The 17916-nt window shown below is 33.4% G+C and overlaps 1 protein-coding gene across 1 annotated transcript in view; it reads right to left on the bottom strand.

Annotated features, from left to right (window-relative positions):
• Nucleotides 1–1615: 1615 nt before the first annotated feature.
• The window catches only part of LOC143239956 (COP9 signalosome complex subunit 2), a 38875-nt gene continuing 22574 nt past the window's right edge, over nt 1616–17916 (bottom strand). The window contains exons 5-12 of the mRNA XM_076481644.1: nt 16333–16500; nt 15288–15392; nt 14380–14449; nt 12102–12201; nt 10300–10431; nt 8771–8868; nt 3140–3222; nt 1616–1704 (exon numbers count right to left, since the gene is read on the bottom strand). Of these exons, the coding sequence (XP_076337759.1) occupies nt 1642–1704; nt 3140–3222; nt 8771–8868; nt 10300–10431; nt 12102–12201; nt 14380–14449; nt 15288–15392; nt 16333–16500 (819 nt within the window). The 3' untranslated portion in view covers nt 1616–1641. The remainder of the gene's footprint in view (nt 1705–3139; nt 3223–8770; nt 8869–10299; nt 10432–12101; nt 12202–14379; nt 14450–15287; nt 15393–16332; nt 16501–17916) is intronic.

Genomic DNA, 17916 nt, shown 5'->3' on the forward strand with positions numbered 1-17916 from the left:
GAGATTCAAAATTTCAACCACAGATCTTGAGTCAAGCACCCTAACAAGCTGGCTATGCCTAGCCCAGAACACGATACAACCTTAACAAACAAGTCATGCTTGGCTAAAGATAAAAGCCTAACAAACCTGACATCCCAGGCCAAAAACAAAGGTACAAACATAACAAACAGGCTATGCCAAGCCAAAGGTATAACCTTAGCAAACCTGACATCCCAGGCTAAAGACAAAAGTATAACCATAACAAACAGACCATGCCAGGTCAAAGACAAAGGTATAAACCTAACAAGTTCCAAATCAAGAAGAAAAAGAAAAACAACAAAACTATTTTTTGCTGCAAAATCACAACAAATCAGCTGGTTCACCTAACAGTTATTATTAAAAATCAACATCGCTAAATGGTGATTTTACTGTCATACGTTTTAACTTGTAATATTTACTGTCATGTGTGTTAACTTATAATATTTAAGTGACTCATTTTTAGTAACTACAAAAACTAAGTTGTACTATTTCTTGCAAATTATATGAAAATTTCATTTATTTGACTGTTGAATAGGTCATAATACGTCACAAAATAGCTGAAGCAACAGGACATTGATCAAAAATCAATTTATACTTTCATTTTCAGTAGATTTTACTTTCTAAAGTTAAACAATTTTAATACAAAGTTAAGAGCTATTAATGTACTGCTATTTCTCAATAGAAAGTGATTACATATATTTCATATAAACTTGTAATATATGTTATTAGTTGAAGTGAAAAGTTCAAAACCAATAGGATGTACATAAACTATTCCAAAATGTCAAATTTTACATATTTCAAAACCATCTAGGTTTCAAATGAATCACTAAACACAAATATACATTAAATGACATAACACGGGTTTTCAATAAAGCACCGACAACTAGAAATATAACACTAGCAATTTATAAGTTGCTCTAAATGAACTTAAAGTGCATTACTTTGGACGTATAACCAATTTTTTATAGAAAATGTATGGTCCACAAATGTCAGTTCCAAGTCTGACTTGACATTTGTTCAAAAGGGTGTGAATTTCAACAAGAAAATACATGAAGAATCAATAAATTATTTTAGAGGCAGCAATGAGTACTGGAATAAATTTTGTATCAAATCATTATGTCATTAAATTACAATATAGCTTGGAAAATTATGGGATTGGAAGAGGGGTCAGGTTTGTGAGCATACTTTAATATTTACCTTGTACGTATACTGAGTGATGCTATGAAACTATTCAAATGTGGATTACTGACCACACCATACTTGTGTTTTATATTAATGGTTACTGACCACAATGTACATGTGTTTTATATTAATGGTTACTGACCACAATGTACATGTGTTTTATATTAATCGCTACTGACCACATCATACCTACATTTCATACTAACAGATACTGACCACACCATACATGTGTTTAATATTAATGGTTACTGACCACAACATACGCATTTCACATTAATGGTTACTGACCAAATCGTACCTATGCTTTATATTAATTGACCACACTGTACAAGTAGTATTCTATCAATAAATAATGAAAGATACTTACTTATCTAAATAATGAAAGATACTTACTTATCTAAATAATGAAAGATACTTACTTATCTAAATAATGAAAGATACTTACTTATCTAATATACAGGAAACCAATAGGTTTTCTACATCTGCAGCATCAATATTTAGTTCCTAAAAACCAAAGTAATGCTACGTTAGTCAATCTATCCACTTTTAAATAATCAGGAATTCATGTTAAAATTTTAACTCTCATTTAAGTCCACAAAATATTTATCTTGAATTCTTGCTTGCTATATGAAATCAAACTAAAATAGAAGTAGACTACAAGGATATACTCCAAATAAAAACAAAGACGGCAACAGTGTAGAGTCGACAATGTAAGGTTGAATTGCTTTGAAAGTACACTATTCTCTGGTCACATTCATCTGGTACAGATTATTTATTATTTGTCTAACTTTGACATTTTTCCACATTGTTTTGTTATTTTTAGACAAATATTATGATTCTTGATACCTTATAAATGATTACTATAAAACATTAACTGATATTTTTATTAACTCATCACATGTCACTGAGTTAGAACAGTTTATACAAATCAACACAATCTGTGCAAACTGGTATAGTTGAATGAAAGAAAAAGTCTAGATCTATCATAAATGGAACAGCATCTTACATGTACGATGTTTGTAATGTTCCTTCTTTACTACAGGTAGAACAGGAAGAAAAACTTAACAAAATAAGATAATACATTTTCATTTATGTAGTAACATCGACTGGAAGAGTACAGCTAACATTCCACAGTAATAATTACAATTAACAATAAATACTCTTAATTACAGGCAACAGGCAAATTACAAAATATTTTTATGCCCACTGTTCTAAATTATTCAGTTATGGGAAAACAAAATGTTTCTACAAACACTTTGATTAAAGTTATTCAGTTACAGATAAGCAACAAAATGTTTCTATGAACACTTTGATCTAAGTTATTCAGTTACAGGTAAACTATAAAATGTTTCTGTGACTACTTTGATCTAAGTTATTCAGTTACAGTTAAGCAACAAAATGTTTCTATGAATACTTTGATCTAAGTTATTCAGTTACAGGTAAATTACAAAATGTTTCCATGACTACTTTGATCTAAGTTATTCAGTTACAGGTAAACTAAAAAATGTTTCTGTGACCAATATGATCTAAGTTATTCAGTTACAGGTAAGCAACAAAATGTTTCTATGACTACTTTGATCTAAGTTTAGTTTTCTTACTTGCAACCAAAATGTATATCATTTAGAATGATGGGATTATAGCTATTAGTAGATAGTCACTGTCATGTAACATCTGTTACCACAAAAAGAATATACCTTCCAAATTGAAATGTGACATTCCTGACATAATTTCAGAGTGGTTGTTTAATCTATAGACTCCCCTACCAGTCATACAACCTCTCGTGTTTATCATTACTTTATCTTTTTTAAATCACTAGTTATAGAAAAATAACTGTACAATAAAATCAATTAAAAACTATCAGTTGAACAAGTTTCACCATGAAAAGTACACTAGTACAAGTGTGTACTTACTTTAATCCTAAGTATTAAGCACAACTCACCTTGGATATAAAAGGTATGTGTATCCTGGTGTATGGCTTAATTAACTTGATTAACACCTGAGTCCGAATATTTCTGAGCAAATCTGCAAAAGATAAACTATGAAATATAATAATGTTCCAGTGTATGTCAGAACTACAGCACAGTATTAGTTCCCTTCCAGTGTATGTCAGAACTACAGTACTGTATTAGTTCCCTTCCAGTGTATGTCAGAACTACAGTACTGTATTAGTTCCCTTCCAGTGTATGTCAGAATTACAGTACAGTATTAGTTCCTTTCCAGTGTATGTCAGAACTACAGTACTGTATTAGTTCCTTTCCAGTGTATGTCAGAATTACAGTACAGTATTAGTTCCTTTCCAGTGTATGTCAGAATTACAGTACAGTATTAGTTCCTTTCCAGTGTATGTCAGAATTACAGTACAGTATTAGTTCCTTTCCAGTGTATGTCAAAACTACAGTACAGTATTAGTTCCTTCCAGTGTATGTCAGAACTACAGTATTGTATTAATTCCTTTCCAGTGTATGTCAGAATTACAGTACAGTATTAGTTCCTTTCCAGTGTATGTCAGAATTACAGTACTGTATTAGTTCCTTTCCAGTGTATGTCAGAATTACAGTACTGTATTAGTTCCTTCCAGTGTATGTCAGAACTACAGTACTGTATTAGTTCCCTTTCAGTGTATGTCAGAACTACAGTACTGTATTAGTTCCCTTCCAGAGTATGTCAGAACTACAGTACAGTATTAGTTCCAGAGTATGTCAGAACTACAGTACAGTATTAGTTCCCTTCCAGTGTATGTCAGAACTACAGCATTGTATTAGTCTCCTTCCAGTGTATGTCAGAATTACAGTACAGTATTAGTTCCCAGTGTATGTCAGAATTACAGTACAGTATTAGTTCCTTTCCAGTGTATGTCAGAACTACAGTACAGTATTAGTTCCCTTCCAGTGTATGTCAGAACTACAGTACTGTATTAGTTCCTTTCCAGTGTATGTCAGAACTACAGTATTGTATTAATTCCTTTCCAGTGTATGTCAGAACTACAGTACTGTATTAGTTCCTTTCCAGTGTATGTCAGAACTACAGTACTGTATTAGTTCCTTTCCAGTGTATGTCAGAACTACAGTACTGTATTAGTTCCTTTCCAGTGTATGTCAGAACTACAGTACTGTATTAGTTCCCTTCAGTGTATGTCAGAACTACAGTACTGTATTAGTTCCCTTCCAGAGTATGTCAGAACTACAGTACAGTATTAGTTCCCTTCCAGTGTATGTCAGAACTACAGCACAGTATTAGTTCCCTTCCAGTGTATGTCAGAACTACAGCACAGTATTAGTTCCTTCCAGTGTATGTCAGAACTACAGTACAGTATTAGTTCCTTTCCAGTGTATGTCAGAACTACAGTACTGTATTAGTTCCTTTCCAGTGTATGTCAGAACTACAGTACTGTATTAGTTCCCTTTCAGTGTATGTCAGAACCACAGTACTGTATTAGTTCCCTTCCAGTGAATGTCAGAACTACAGTACTGTATTAGTTCCTTTCCAGTGTATGTCAGAACTACAGTACTGTATTAGTTCCTTTCCGGTGTATGTCAGAACTACAGTACTGTATTAGTTCCCTTTCAGTGTATGTCAGAACTACAGTACTGTATTAGTTCCCTTCCAGTGTATGTCAGAACTACAGTACTGTATTAGTTCCCTTTCAGTGTATGTCAGAACTACAGCACAGTATTAGTTCCCTTCCAGAGTATGTCAGAACTACAGTACAGTATTAGTTCCCTTCCAGTGTATGTCAGAACTACAGCACAGTATTAGTTCCCTTCCAGTGTATGTCAGAACTACAGTACAGTATTAGTTCCTTCCAGTGTATGTCAGAACTACAGTACTGTATTAGTTCCCTTCCAGTGTATGTCAGAACTACAGTACTGTATTAGTCCCTTTCAGTGTATGTCAGAACTACAGTACTGTATTAGTTCCCTTCCAGTGTATGTCAGAACTACAGTACAGTATTAGTTCCCTTCCAGTGTATGTCAGAACTACGGTACAGTATTAGTTCCCTTCCAGTGTATGTCAAAACTACAGTACTGTATTAGTTCCTTTCCAGTGTATGTCAGAACTACAGTACAGTATTAGTTCCTTTCAGTGTATGTCAAAACTACAGTACTGTATTAGTTCCCTTCCAGTGTATGTCAGAACTATAGTACTGTATTAGTTCCCTTCCAGTGTATGCCAAAACTACAGTACTGTATTAGTTCCTTTCCAGTGTATGTCAGAACTACAGTACTGTATTAGTTCCCTTCCAGAGTATGTCAGAACTACAGTACAGTATTAGTTCCCTTCCAGTGTGTGTCAGAACTACAGTACAGTATTAGTTCCTTCCAGTGTATGTCAGAACTACAGTACAGTATTAGTTCCTTTCCAGTGTATGTCAGAACTATAGTACTGTATTAGTTCCTTCCAGTGTATGCCAAAACTACAGTACTTATTAGTTCCTTTCCAGTGTATGTCAAAACTACAGTACTGTATTAGTTCCTTCCAGAGTATGTCAGAACTACAGTACAGTATTAGTTCCCTTCCAGTGTATGTCAGAACTACAGTACAGTATTAGTTCCCTTCCAGTGTATGTCAGAACTACAGTACAGTATTAGTTCCCTTCCAGTGTATGTCAGAACTACAGTACTGTATTAGTTCCTTTCCAGTGTATGTCAGAACTACAGTACTGTATTAGTTCCCTTCCAGTGTATGTCAGAACTACAGTACTGTATTAGTTCCTTCCAGTGTATGTCAGAACTACAGTACAGTATTAGTTCCCTTCCAGTGTATGAACTACAACTACAGTACTGTATTAGTTCCTTTCCAGTGTATGTCAGAACTACAGTACAGTATTAGTTCCCTTCCAGTATATGTCAGAACTACAGTACTGTATTAGTTCCTTTCCAGTGTATGTCAAAACTACAGTACTGTATTAGTTCCTTTCCAGTGTATGTCAAAACTACAGTACAGTATTAATTCCCTTCCAGTGTATGTCAAAACTACAGTACTGTATTAGTTCCTTTCCAGTGTATGTCAGAACTACAGTACTGTATTAGTTCCCTTCCAGTGTATGTCAGAACTATAGTACTGTATTAGTTCCCTTCCAGAGTATGTCAGAACTACAATACAGTATTAGTTCCTTTCCAGTGTATGTCAAAACTACAGTACTGTATTAGTTCCTTTCCAGTGTATGTCAGAACTACAGTACAGTATTAGTTCCCTTCCAGTATATGTCAGAACTACAGTACTGTATTAGTTCCCTTCCAGTGTATGTCAGAACTACAGTACTGTATTAGTTCCCTTCTAGTGTATGCCAAAACTACAGTACTGTATTAGTTCCCTTCCAGTGTATGTCAGAACTACAGTACTGTATTAGTTCCCTTCCAGTGTATGTCAGAACTACAGTACTGTATTAGTTCCTTTCCAGTGTATGTCAGAACTACAGTACAGTATTAATTCCCTTCCAGTGTATGTCAGAACTACAGTACAGTAGTAGGTACCTTCCAGTGTATGTCAGAGCTACAGTACAGTAGTAGGTACCTTCCAGTGTATGTCAGAGCTACAGTACAGTAGTAGGTACCTTCCAGTATATGTCAGAGCTACAGTACAGTAGTAGGTACCTTCCAGTGTATGTCAGAACTACAGCACAGTAGTAGGTACCTTCCAGTGTATGTCAGAACTACAGTACAGTAGTAGATACCTTCCAGTGTATGTCAGAAGTAGACAGTACAGCACAGTAGTAGGTACCCTCCAGTGTATGTTAGAAGTATAGCACAGTAGTAGGTACCTCCAGTGTATGTCAGAACTACAGTACAGTAGTAGGTACCTTCCAGTGTATGTTAGAAGCACAGCTTCCAGTAGGAACCCTGTATGTTAGAAGTACAGTACAGTAGTAGGTACCTTCCAGTGTATGTTAGAAGCACAGTACAGTAGTAGGTACTCCAGTGTATGTTAGAAGCACAGCAGTAGTAGTACCTTCCAGTGCATGTTAGAAGCACAGCACAGTAGTAGGTACCTTCCAGTGTATGTTAGAAGTACAGCACAGTAGTAGGTACCTTCCAGTGTATGTTAGAAGCACAGTACAGTAGTAGGTACCTTCCAGTGTATGTTAGAAGCACAGCACAGTAGTAGGCACCCTCCAGTGTATGTTAGAAGTACAGTACAGTAGTAGGTACCCTCCAGTGTATGTTAGAAGCAACAGTACAGTAGTAGGTACCTTCCAGTGTATGTTAGAAGTACAGTACAGTAGTAGGTACCTTCCAGTGTATGTTAGAAGTACAGCACAGTAGTAGGTACCTTCCAGTGTATGTTAGAAGTACAGCACAGTAGTAGGCACCTTCCAGTGTATGTCAGAAGTACAGCACAGTAGTAGGTACCCCAGTGTATGTTAGAAGCAGCAAGTACAGTAGTAGGTACCCAGTGTGTATGTTAGAAGTACAGCACAGTAGTAGGCAACCCTCCAGTGTATGTTAGAAGCACAGTACAGTAGTAGGCACCCCAGTGTATGTTAGAAGTACAGCACAGTAGTAGGTACCTCCAGTGTATGTTAGAAGTATAGTACAGTAGTAGGTACCTCCAGTGTATGTCAGAACTACAGTACAGTAGTAGGTACCTTCCAGTGTATGTTAGAAGTACAGTACAGTAGTAGGTACCTCCAGTGTATGTTAGAAGCACAGCACAGTAGTAGGTACCTTCCAGTGTATGTTAGAAGTACAGTACAGTAGTAGGTACCCTCAGTGTTTGTTAGAAGTACAGTACAATATAATTATCCAGAGATAAAGCTATATTTTGTATAAACATGTGTAACTAGACAATGTATAAAATATGTTGGTGAGTACAGTTTCAGGAAAGTTGTTCAAGTTTACCTTGTGTGTTAGGAAGGAAGAGCATTTTGTAAGTAAGTTTATTTGTAAGTTAGGTATACTTACAGAAGTCCTGGAATGTTTGTTGAAATGTTTTGCATGTGAAGGTAGGCTTAATGTGAAAATGACTATAACCAAATGCTAAAGAAAAAAACAAATTTGTTATTCATGCGTGGACTGGATCTCTCATTATTTTTAACCAAATAATCCATAAGAAACAGCCCAACCTTGCTCTTTACTAATTATAGGAATTTTTATATGTTTGCCTTTGTTTTGAAAACCCACCTCTCATCTCGAGGTGGGGGTAGGGTTTAGTAAATTTTAAAATTCAACCTTGTTTTATATCAGAGGGTTGGTATGAACACACATCCTAATGAACATGTTCGTACCTCTTCATGGTAATGAACAGTATGATATTTTACTGCTTTTGAAGGACTAAAAAATATGACAGGAAATAAACACAGAGCTAGGCCTTTTGATGCAGAATCTTTGTTATTTTAATGGAAATTTCACAAATATTTAAAGTTCCACAAACCTAATAAATACAGCTATATAGCATTTCTAGGTTATAACAGCTAGTAACATGTAAGCAGCTACCGGTGATACTTTAACGACACTTGAGTAACAGGGCACTAGTATTAAATTATCAAATAAATATGAAACAAAGAGAATATAATGTTGTTTGTATATATTACTGTGCCATACAACAACACAATGAAATCAGTTGTACAAACCTTCTATGTGTTCTCTGATAAAGAGGTCATCCATGATATTTTTCCTATTTGTTTTCAGAATTTTTTCAAATTCATTGATGTCGTTGTTTTGATAGGCACTGAAAACATGAAATAAGAAAATTTAAATAGCTAGCAAAATGCAAGCATTGTTTAGTGAAATAAAACTTCAATTTTGCCATGTTTAATTAACCTAACAAATTTAATATACCTGGCAAAAAAATTAAAACAATATTAACCAGTTGAAAAAAAAATTAAATTGAACTGCTTTCCCATTGAGTGTGTATGTGTGTGTTTTCTTACAGCAAAGCTACATTGGGCTATCTGCTGTGTCCACCAAGGGAAATCGAACCCCTGATTTCAGCATTGTAAATCCATAGACTCACTTGCTGGGTCTACTGGGAGACCCTTTACCTGTTGAAGGAACTCAATTCACTGTTTACTTAAATGTATATTAACTGTGGTTCCTTCAGACAACTTGGTTGTTACAGACTAGTACAACTTCTAAATATTCTAAGAGAATTATTTTTAATTCTTAACAATAATAATTTTAGAAGTTTGGACTGTTGTATTTTATTTTAAAAAGTACAGTTAAAAGAATAAATAAATACAAATTTCCATACACTTAATCACAAAGAATACTATAAGTTCTCTCATAGTTCGAAATACTTTTTTTTTGTAATTAAACACCAAGCTAAACAATGGACTATCTATGTTGTGCCCATCACAGGTATGAAAACCTGGTTTTTAGTATTACAGCCACTGAAAGAACAATAGAAATATTTAAACTTTCCATTAAAAGTGCTGAGTATAAAAGACAATATTTCCAACCTATGTGTCACCTTGCTAGATACAAGGTTTAAAAGTGCTGAGTATAGAAGACAATATTTCCAACCTGCATGTCACCTTGCTAGATACAATATTCAAAAGTTCTGAGTATAGAAGACAATATTTCCAACCCGTGTGTCACCTTGCTAGATACAATATTCAAAAGTGCTGAGTATAGAAGACAATATTTCCAACCCGTGTGTCACCTTGCTAGATACAAGATTTAAAAGTGCTGAGTATAGAAGACAATATTTCCAACCCGTGTGTCACCTTGCTAGATACAATATTCAAAAGTGCTGAGTATAGAAGACAATATTTCCAACCCGTGTGTCACCTTGCTAGATACAAGATTTAAAAGTGCTGAGTATAGAAGACAATATTTCCAACCTGTGTGTCACCTTGCCAGATACAAGGTGACCAAAGGGAAGGCAGAGACATCTGACTGGTTATGTGGCTACTCTTATTCGAATAGCAAGGTCACTATCAATGTTACCATGACATGGAGTGTTTTCAGTTTTTACTAAAACTCAAACTCCAGTAGGCTACATTTCACAGCCATACCTGGCCATTTATCAACAAAACTTCTATATACAAAATGTCCTTCATAATATTGTAAAAAATATAATAATTTTAAAGAAATGGATGAGCCCTTTTAATATAAGCAAATCAATTTATTTTTATTAAAACATATGTTAAAAACTTACCTCACCAAGTTCGTCATTGCCAAAATTTCAGGATCATTTTTATACGGTTTTGCTTCTTGAGAGTCAAAAGGGTTAATACCAGATTTCATCAACATGTTGGCTAGAACTAAATACTTGAGACAAGTTGTTCTTCTAAAGATTACCAAAATGAAAATTTTCTTATAAAAATATCATGCACCTTCCTTAGTTTTCTAGAATTGACAAAAACAATTTCTTTATTGATTCTATCAAAATAGTTTGAAAATACTACTTAAGATTTAATGTTTGACTTTATTGATTCTATCAAAATAGTTTGAAAATACTACTTAAGATTTAATGTTTGACTTTATTGATTCTATCAAAATAGTTTGAAAATGTGACTTAAGATTTAATGTTTGACTTTATTGATTCTATCAAAATAGTTTGAAAATGCTACTTAAGATTTAATGTTTGACTTTATTGATTCTATCAAAATAGTTTGAAAATACTACTTAAGATTTAATGTTTGACTTTATTGATTCTATCAAAATAGTTTGAAAATACTACTTAAGATTTAATGTTTGACTTTACTTTCTCCTTATTTCTTTGAAATTTTTAAATGTTTTTCTTATAAAGTAAACTAAGGTTTCTTAAAGGTGATGAAAAATCCATTTGAAGAATTAAAACATGAAAGTGAACGTGTTTATCCACAGCATCTGGAAAAGTTTTTAAGTTCATCTATACATTTAAATTATTTCATGGACTTTAAAAAGGTTAATTATGTTGCACTTTTCATTTTACTTGGAACCAAAACTCTCAGTCATTCTAATAGCAGCACAAAAATAACATACTGTAAATCTACACTTTTATTAAAGTTACATTTTCACTTGGAACCAAAACTCTCAGTCATTCTAATAGCAGCACAAAAATAACATTCTGTAAATCTACACTTTTATTAAAGTCACATCATGTTTTGAAATGTTAAGGATAGTATGATTAATTCATAACAGTTTAGTGTAGAATATGCTGGTTGTAATATAGCATCAGTGTAGAATATGCTGGTTGTAATATAGCATAAGTGTAGAATATGCTGGTTGTAATATAGCATCAGTGTAGAATATGCTGGTTGTAATATAGCATGAGTGTAGAATATGCTGGTTGTAATATAGCATAAGTGTAGAATATGCTGGTTGTAATATAGCATCAGTGTAGAAAATGCTGGTTGTAATATAGCATGAGTGTAGAATATGCTGGTTGTAATATAGCATGAGTGTAGAATATGCTGGTTGTAATATAGCATCAGTGTAGAATATGCTGGTTGTAATATAGCATGAGTGTAGAATATGCTGGTTGTAATATAGCATCAGTGTAGAATATGCTGGTTGTAATATAGCATCAGTGTAGAATATGCTGGTTGTAATATAGCATCAGTGTAGAATATCTTGGTTGTAATATAGCATCAGTGTAGAATATCCTGGTTGTAATATAGCATCAGTGTAGAATATCCTGGTTGTAATATAGCATCAGTGTAGAATATCCTAGTTGTAATATAGCATCAGTGTAGAATATCTTGGTTGTAATATAGCATTTCACATCAACATTATTAGTGTCTGATCTACCATCATTTCTAAAGTGAATGTTGAGGTTTATTTGCATGCACAGCTTTTAAATACACGCCAGAAAGCAGCCAACATAAATTAGAGACAGACACTATGGTTCACAACATGTATAAGATTACACATTAACAAGTAATAAAACTATTGTTTTTCTTCTTTGTTACACTAAAAGCAGAAAGTAAAGTACAATTAGTAAATACTTAAAGAATAAAGAGATATCTGACCAACCTTGGGCTACCTGATTCATCATAATTTTTGAAAGCTTCAAAGAAATCAGTGTGGGCCTTTTCATATTCTCCTTCTCTTAAATGCATCTTTCCACCACATTCTACAAATAAAAGTTTAGTAACAGTAATTAAACAAAGAAACGAACACTTCCACAAATAAAAGTGTAGTAACAGCAATTAGAGATAAAGAAATGAACACTTCCACAAATAAAAGTGTAGTAACAGCAATTAGAGATAAAGAAATGAACACTTCCACAAATAAAAGTGTAGTAACAGCAATTAAAGATAAAGAAATGAACACTTCCGCAAATAAAAGTGTAGTAACAGCAATTAAAGATAAAGAAATGAACACTTCCACAAATAAAAGTGTAGTAACAGCAATTCAACAAAGACTGTTTTTGTTTGTTTGAATTTCACGCAAAGCTACACAAAGGCCATCTGCACTAGCTGTCCCTAATTTAGCAGTGTAAGACTAGAGGAAAGGCAGCTAGTCATCATCACCCACTGCCAACTCTTGGACTACTCTTTTTACCGAAGAATAGTGGGATAAATCATCACATTATAATGCCCCCATAGCTGAAATGGTGAGCACGATTATGAGTCAAACCTGGCCTTAAACAAAGAAATGAACACTTTACAAATAAAAGTCAGGTAACAGCAATTAAATAAACAAATGAACACTTCTAAAAAGAAAAGTGCAGAGATGCCAACTGTTTCAAATGACTGAGCGTAATGATTGTAGATAGAGCCCATACAAATATCACACAACCACTGGATACAGTTTTGAGTCATCCATGTCTGTGGATCCATCTGTGACTAAACTGTAAATACTGTAAGTATGCTTGAAATCATTTTGTCATCTTCACAACCCAACATTTGTACAATGGCTGTAGTTTTGATTCTAGCACAGCCATATGTTTTCGCTATATCAGTCTGGGAGCATTTTTCTGAATAGATGTCCTGCATGATCGGCTACAGCTAGTGGTATATTATGAGCAATGACAAATTGCATGAACATCACTTCTGCATTTATGGTTTCATATTCTGAATTCTTACTCATAAATGTCGATATCTGCATCGTTTTTGTTTTCATCTCAGCCTTTTGTTGGTGAGACGCTGATTTTGTATGCCTGGAACAATCGTTTATCCCACCATGCCACAGAAAACTGATGTGACAAACTGTACAAAATGTATGATTGTCACTGACTTTTGATGTAATGACCAGATATTTTGCACTATACTCTTTCCTAAATTTTTGATTCACAGTTTTAGTCCTTTTAGATTTGCCAGAAACAAGACAATCTGGTGAATGAGGCCTCTTTCCTTCCATCTTGTGAACGATTACATTGGTGTTTCTATGCCGCTTAGAAAACAAGAAATACCCATCTATGCAAGTGCTGATTGGATAACAAGCATTGATGACGTAACTATGGATTCCCCCACGTACCCAGTATGGAGAAGCACCGCACTCAAACTATTGGTAGAAGTCGGAGATACAAATATTTTTTATTAATTCAAGCACAAACATGATTATTGCAAGCATCCATTTGGACTATGTCTTTTATTTATTATCAAAATTTATTTGTATCTCACTAGAAATTTTCTTTTCATCCCTTTCAAGCCCTGGGGGAAAAATTTATCACTTTATTGTATAGGCCTATATAATATTTGGGAGTTGCAACAAGTCGTAATATTTGTCTTTTTTTGAGCGTATAGTCATAATTTATACACCAAAATCGTAATGATTACGCTCAAATTATAATGGTTGGTATCTCTGAAAGTGTAGTAACAACAATTAAACAAAGGAATGAACACTTCTACACAACACTGTGATAGCAGCACTTAAACATAAAGAAATGAATGCTTCTTCAAATAATGACCACAATGACTTGAAAATATCTACATTATTTTCAATTACTTATTTTTATAAAATAATGAACATAAACCCGAGATTGAATAGTTACTTTTACATTTAGCTTTAAGAGAAGCAAGTAAAATACAAATCAAGATAAAATTAACATACTTTACAGTGAAAAATAATACCAGAATACCAGGTGGAATGCTTTGACATCTGATATTTTAACCAGTAAATCACTTACGTATCTAAAGTTGAGACAGAACTAAAATACAGGATTACCATTCCAATAAAAAGCCTTGCTATTTTATCATCAACACAATGTTTCTTTCAATAAGTTATACTATAAAACAATTTTTAAATTTGCAGAGTGATATTTACCTTTGGAAAAGGAAAGCAGTTTATACAGAAAATAAAAAGTTACCTCTTATAACTCCCATGATCAAAGGGTGAGGAATGGCTGACTTGATGTGGAGGGACTGTTCATAAAGTTTCTGGACAATAAAAACAGAAAACAATACTCTGTTGCTTCACAATTTTACAAGTAACATTAACAAATGAAAACTATACTTTTACAAGCTTGGAGTCCAAAGATGTTTTCCCAAGTTACAACACAGGAAAATAAGAGAAGTAAAAGTAATTAAGACTATGGAAAAGTTGTAAAAATCTTCTTACAATGTATAAGTAACTTTTTTTTAAAGACACTGGCTGCAGTTTCTTTAGTTTTGGAAGTATTATACCAGTGTATGAGTTACAGGATAAATTACCAAATGGATGACTGCATGTCTATTCCCAAATACTTTGACACACTTTCAAACTTTGTTCAAAACAAATCATTGATTTAAAAAAAAAAAAAAAGCTTCTTGGGTGTCAGAAGAAACATATTTTCCCAACAAAATCTCTTTGGTCATGACACTTAGAAATGCATGAGGAGTCAAAAAGTCATTAAACACATTTTGAGAAAACCAGTAATGCTCATCCTTTTGGAAAATAGATCCTTTCTCTTCACAAATATATTTATTATATCTTATTTATCTACTGTCTTAGTAACATGATCTGAAAAAAATATTACACAAATGTCTAACTCTGGTAACATTGTGTATTTTCAGCATGTATACATGTAGTTTCTAATTGTAACAAAAGATTTGCAGAAATGTTGGATATCAAATACTTTTTAAAACTTCAACAAATATTATGTCTAGTTTTAGGGGTTTCAACATGATGAAAAGAAGACAAACTATATATTATTTTTCTACATCTGCATCATGAAGAAAATTAAAACATCTTTTGAATTATATTTAAAATCGGATTGTTTTTAACCGTATATCATACCTTAAGTTTTTTGTTGTTTTTCTGTGCTGTGTACATCTGTATTTCTAAAGCATATATTTCTAGAAGTTGAGTGCCTTTTTTCAAGTCATCAGCTCCATCATCTGTCTGTGATAACAAGAAACATACAAAAAACTAAATGAACTGTTTAATATTTTCATGAAAATATTTCATCCTTTAAGTTTTGTTTGGGGAAAAAAAAACATAATATTATACACACCTCCAGCTTGCAGGTAACTTTTACAATATATATATATTTCATGTGATATAGACAGACGGGATTAATAAGGACACATGAAACGAGTGTTTGAAATGTTCTCAATTCAAATCCAAAATAACTTTTGCAACACTAAAAGTCAAGATTTGATACTTATAGTAAACAGAGCATAGACAGCTTACTGTGTAACTTCGTATTTAACAACCACATCACACCATAAATCAGAATGAATCAAAAATGTAAAAACTGTTGTAGAATGCTTGTGTAACAACAATGTTAAATGATGGCTATATTACATGAAATATATATATTGTAAAAGTTACACAGTAAGCTGTCTATGCTCTGTCTACTGTAGGTATCAAATCCTGACTTTTAGTGTTGCAAAAGTTATTTTGGATTAGAATTGAGAACATTTCAAACACTCATTTTACATGTCCTTATTAATCCAGTCTGTGTCTGCATTTCTAGCACAGTGAAAACTCAAGCACCAAGTTATCTCATTTTAGGAACATGATTTTAAACTCCTTACAAGTGTGTTTACACAAAGCTACTGCACATACACTTTCAGCCAGCTGCTGTAAATCAGACCTACCAACTGAGGCACACTCTGACATAACATGATCTGTTAATCTACAAATATATGGCAAGATGAGTCTACATATTCATTACTCAAGACATACATGTATATACCTACATAAAAATAAGAAAATTGTTTTTAACCTTTACTTTTAAAACATTTTCTAAGAGAGATCCTCGGTGATAATTTTGAGAATACTAAGCATAATAACAGGTATCTTTTACAATAAAATCAAAGTATAAACAAATAATCACTTGACAAGAATGATGTAGCTGTTTCAGAATTTTCGCCAGCTTCACATACTCGCTTCTGTCAAAGTACAGTTTCCCTAATTTTGTGTTAGTTTTGAACCACAACCTGTCATTTTTGGCATCTTTCAAAGCTTCTAATGTTGTTTCATAAAACTCTTGAAGAAGTTCCATCTGCAAGAAAAATTATAAACTACAAACACTGCTCTTCAGGCAGTTAAGTAAACACAGGAATATTACCTAAGGAAAAGATTAAAACTTTAAAGGACTACACATATCTGTTGAAAGGAAATAAGACATTTCTGTCCATTAATGTTTCTATATAGACATAGTTTTTAAAGAGTTGTTTTGTTTTAAATTTCTAATGTTTTTGGCTAACAGAATGATGTGCCCAGATCAAAGCCTGCAAGACAGCCACTGTGTATAAGGGAAGTTTCAGTATAAGCTATTAAGATTTATTTTAATAAACTTGACATCTGCATTAGAAAATAAGTAATGAAAAAAATTTACCTAATAAAACACCTTGTTAATATTATATAGTTAGTATAACATACAGTCTATAAATAAATTATAGATTTAAATACTATTTTATCTAGTAGAAAAAGAAACTGGTTAACAAACTGGAAATATCCATCACATTTCATTATCCATCATAGTATTTGTAAAGAAATAATCTTAAGTTCCACATGACTTACAATTTATTATCAAATATTGATGTATGAATAATTTTATAGACTTACACAATTAAAACAAAATTAACCAGCACTAACTGGATGTGTCGCACAAAGTCCGAAGCAGTTGGCGTGAACCAAGCGTTTTCACACCGTTATCATGCAGTGAGAGAGAACAGTGCTTTTATGTATTTAATACATTCATTCTGAACTATTACAACAATATTCAAGAACTGAACAATCACTGCCTGCAAATTAAACAATTACAGATACATTACTCCCACAAACATGGAAGTTTGTTTGTTATTATACAGAAAGGGTTTTCTGTGCTCTGTCCACAATGGGTATCGAACCCAATTTCTAGCAGTATAAGTCTAGCAGGGGCCAAACAGTGAAGAAACAATACTTAACAACTACACAGCCCAATCATAATGAAATATTGAGAAATATGTATAATGTGTATTCTGATATTATAGATTAAGTTTCTTTCTACTGATATTATTCATGAGTTAGTAAGTTTTGGTATTCTTTCCCCAGAATCATGCAGTGAGAGATAACACAAAATTCATCAACCTTCCTCTCCACCCAACTAGATTTTCTGCTACAGTTGCATACTTACCATAGCTTCCTGTCCATCCAGCTAGGTCTTCTTGTACAGTTGCATACTTACCACAGCTTCCTGTCCACCCAGCTAGGTCTTCTGGTACAGTTGCATACTTACCACAGCTTCCTCTCCACCCATCTAGGTCTTCTGGTACAGTTGCATACTTACCACAGCTTCCTCTCCACCCATCTAGGTCTTCTGGTACAGTTGTATACTTACCATAGCTTCCTGTCCATCCAGCTAGGTCTTCTGGTACAGTTGCATACTTACCATAGCTTCCTCTCCACCCAGCTAGGTCTTCTGGTACAGTTGCAT

This window comes from Tachypleus tridentatus, chromosome 13 (assembly GCF_004210375.1).
Source record: "Tachypleus tridentatus isolate NWPU-2018 chromosome 13, ASM421037v1, whole genome shotgun sequence".
NCBI classification, from domain to species: Eukaryota; Metazoa; Arthropoda; class Merostomata; order Xiphosura; family Limulidae; genus Tachypleus; species Tachypleus tridentatus.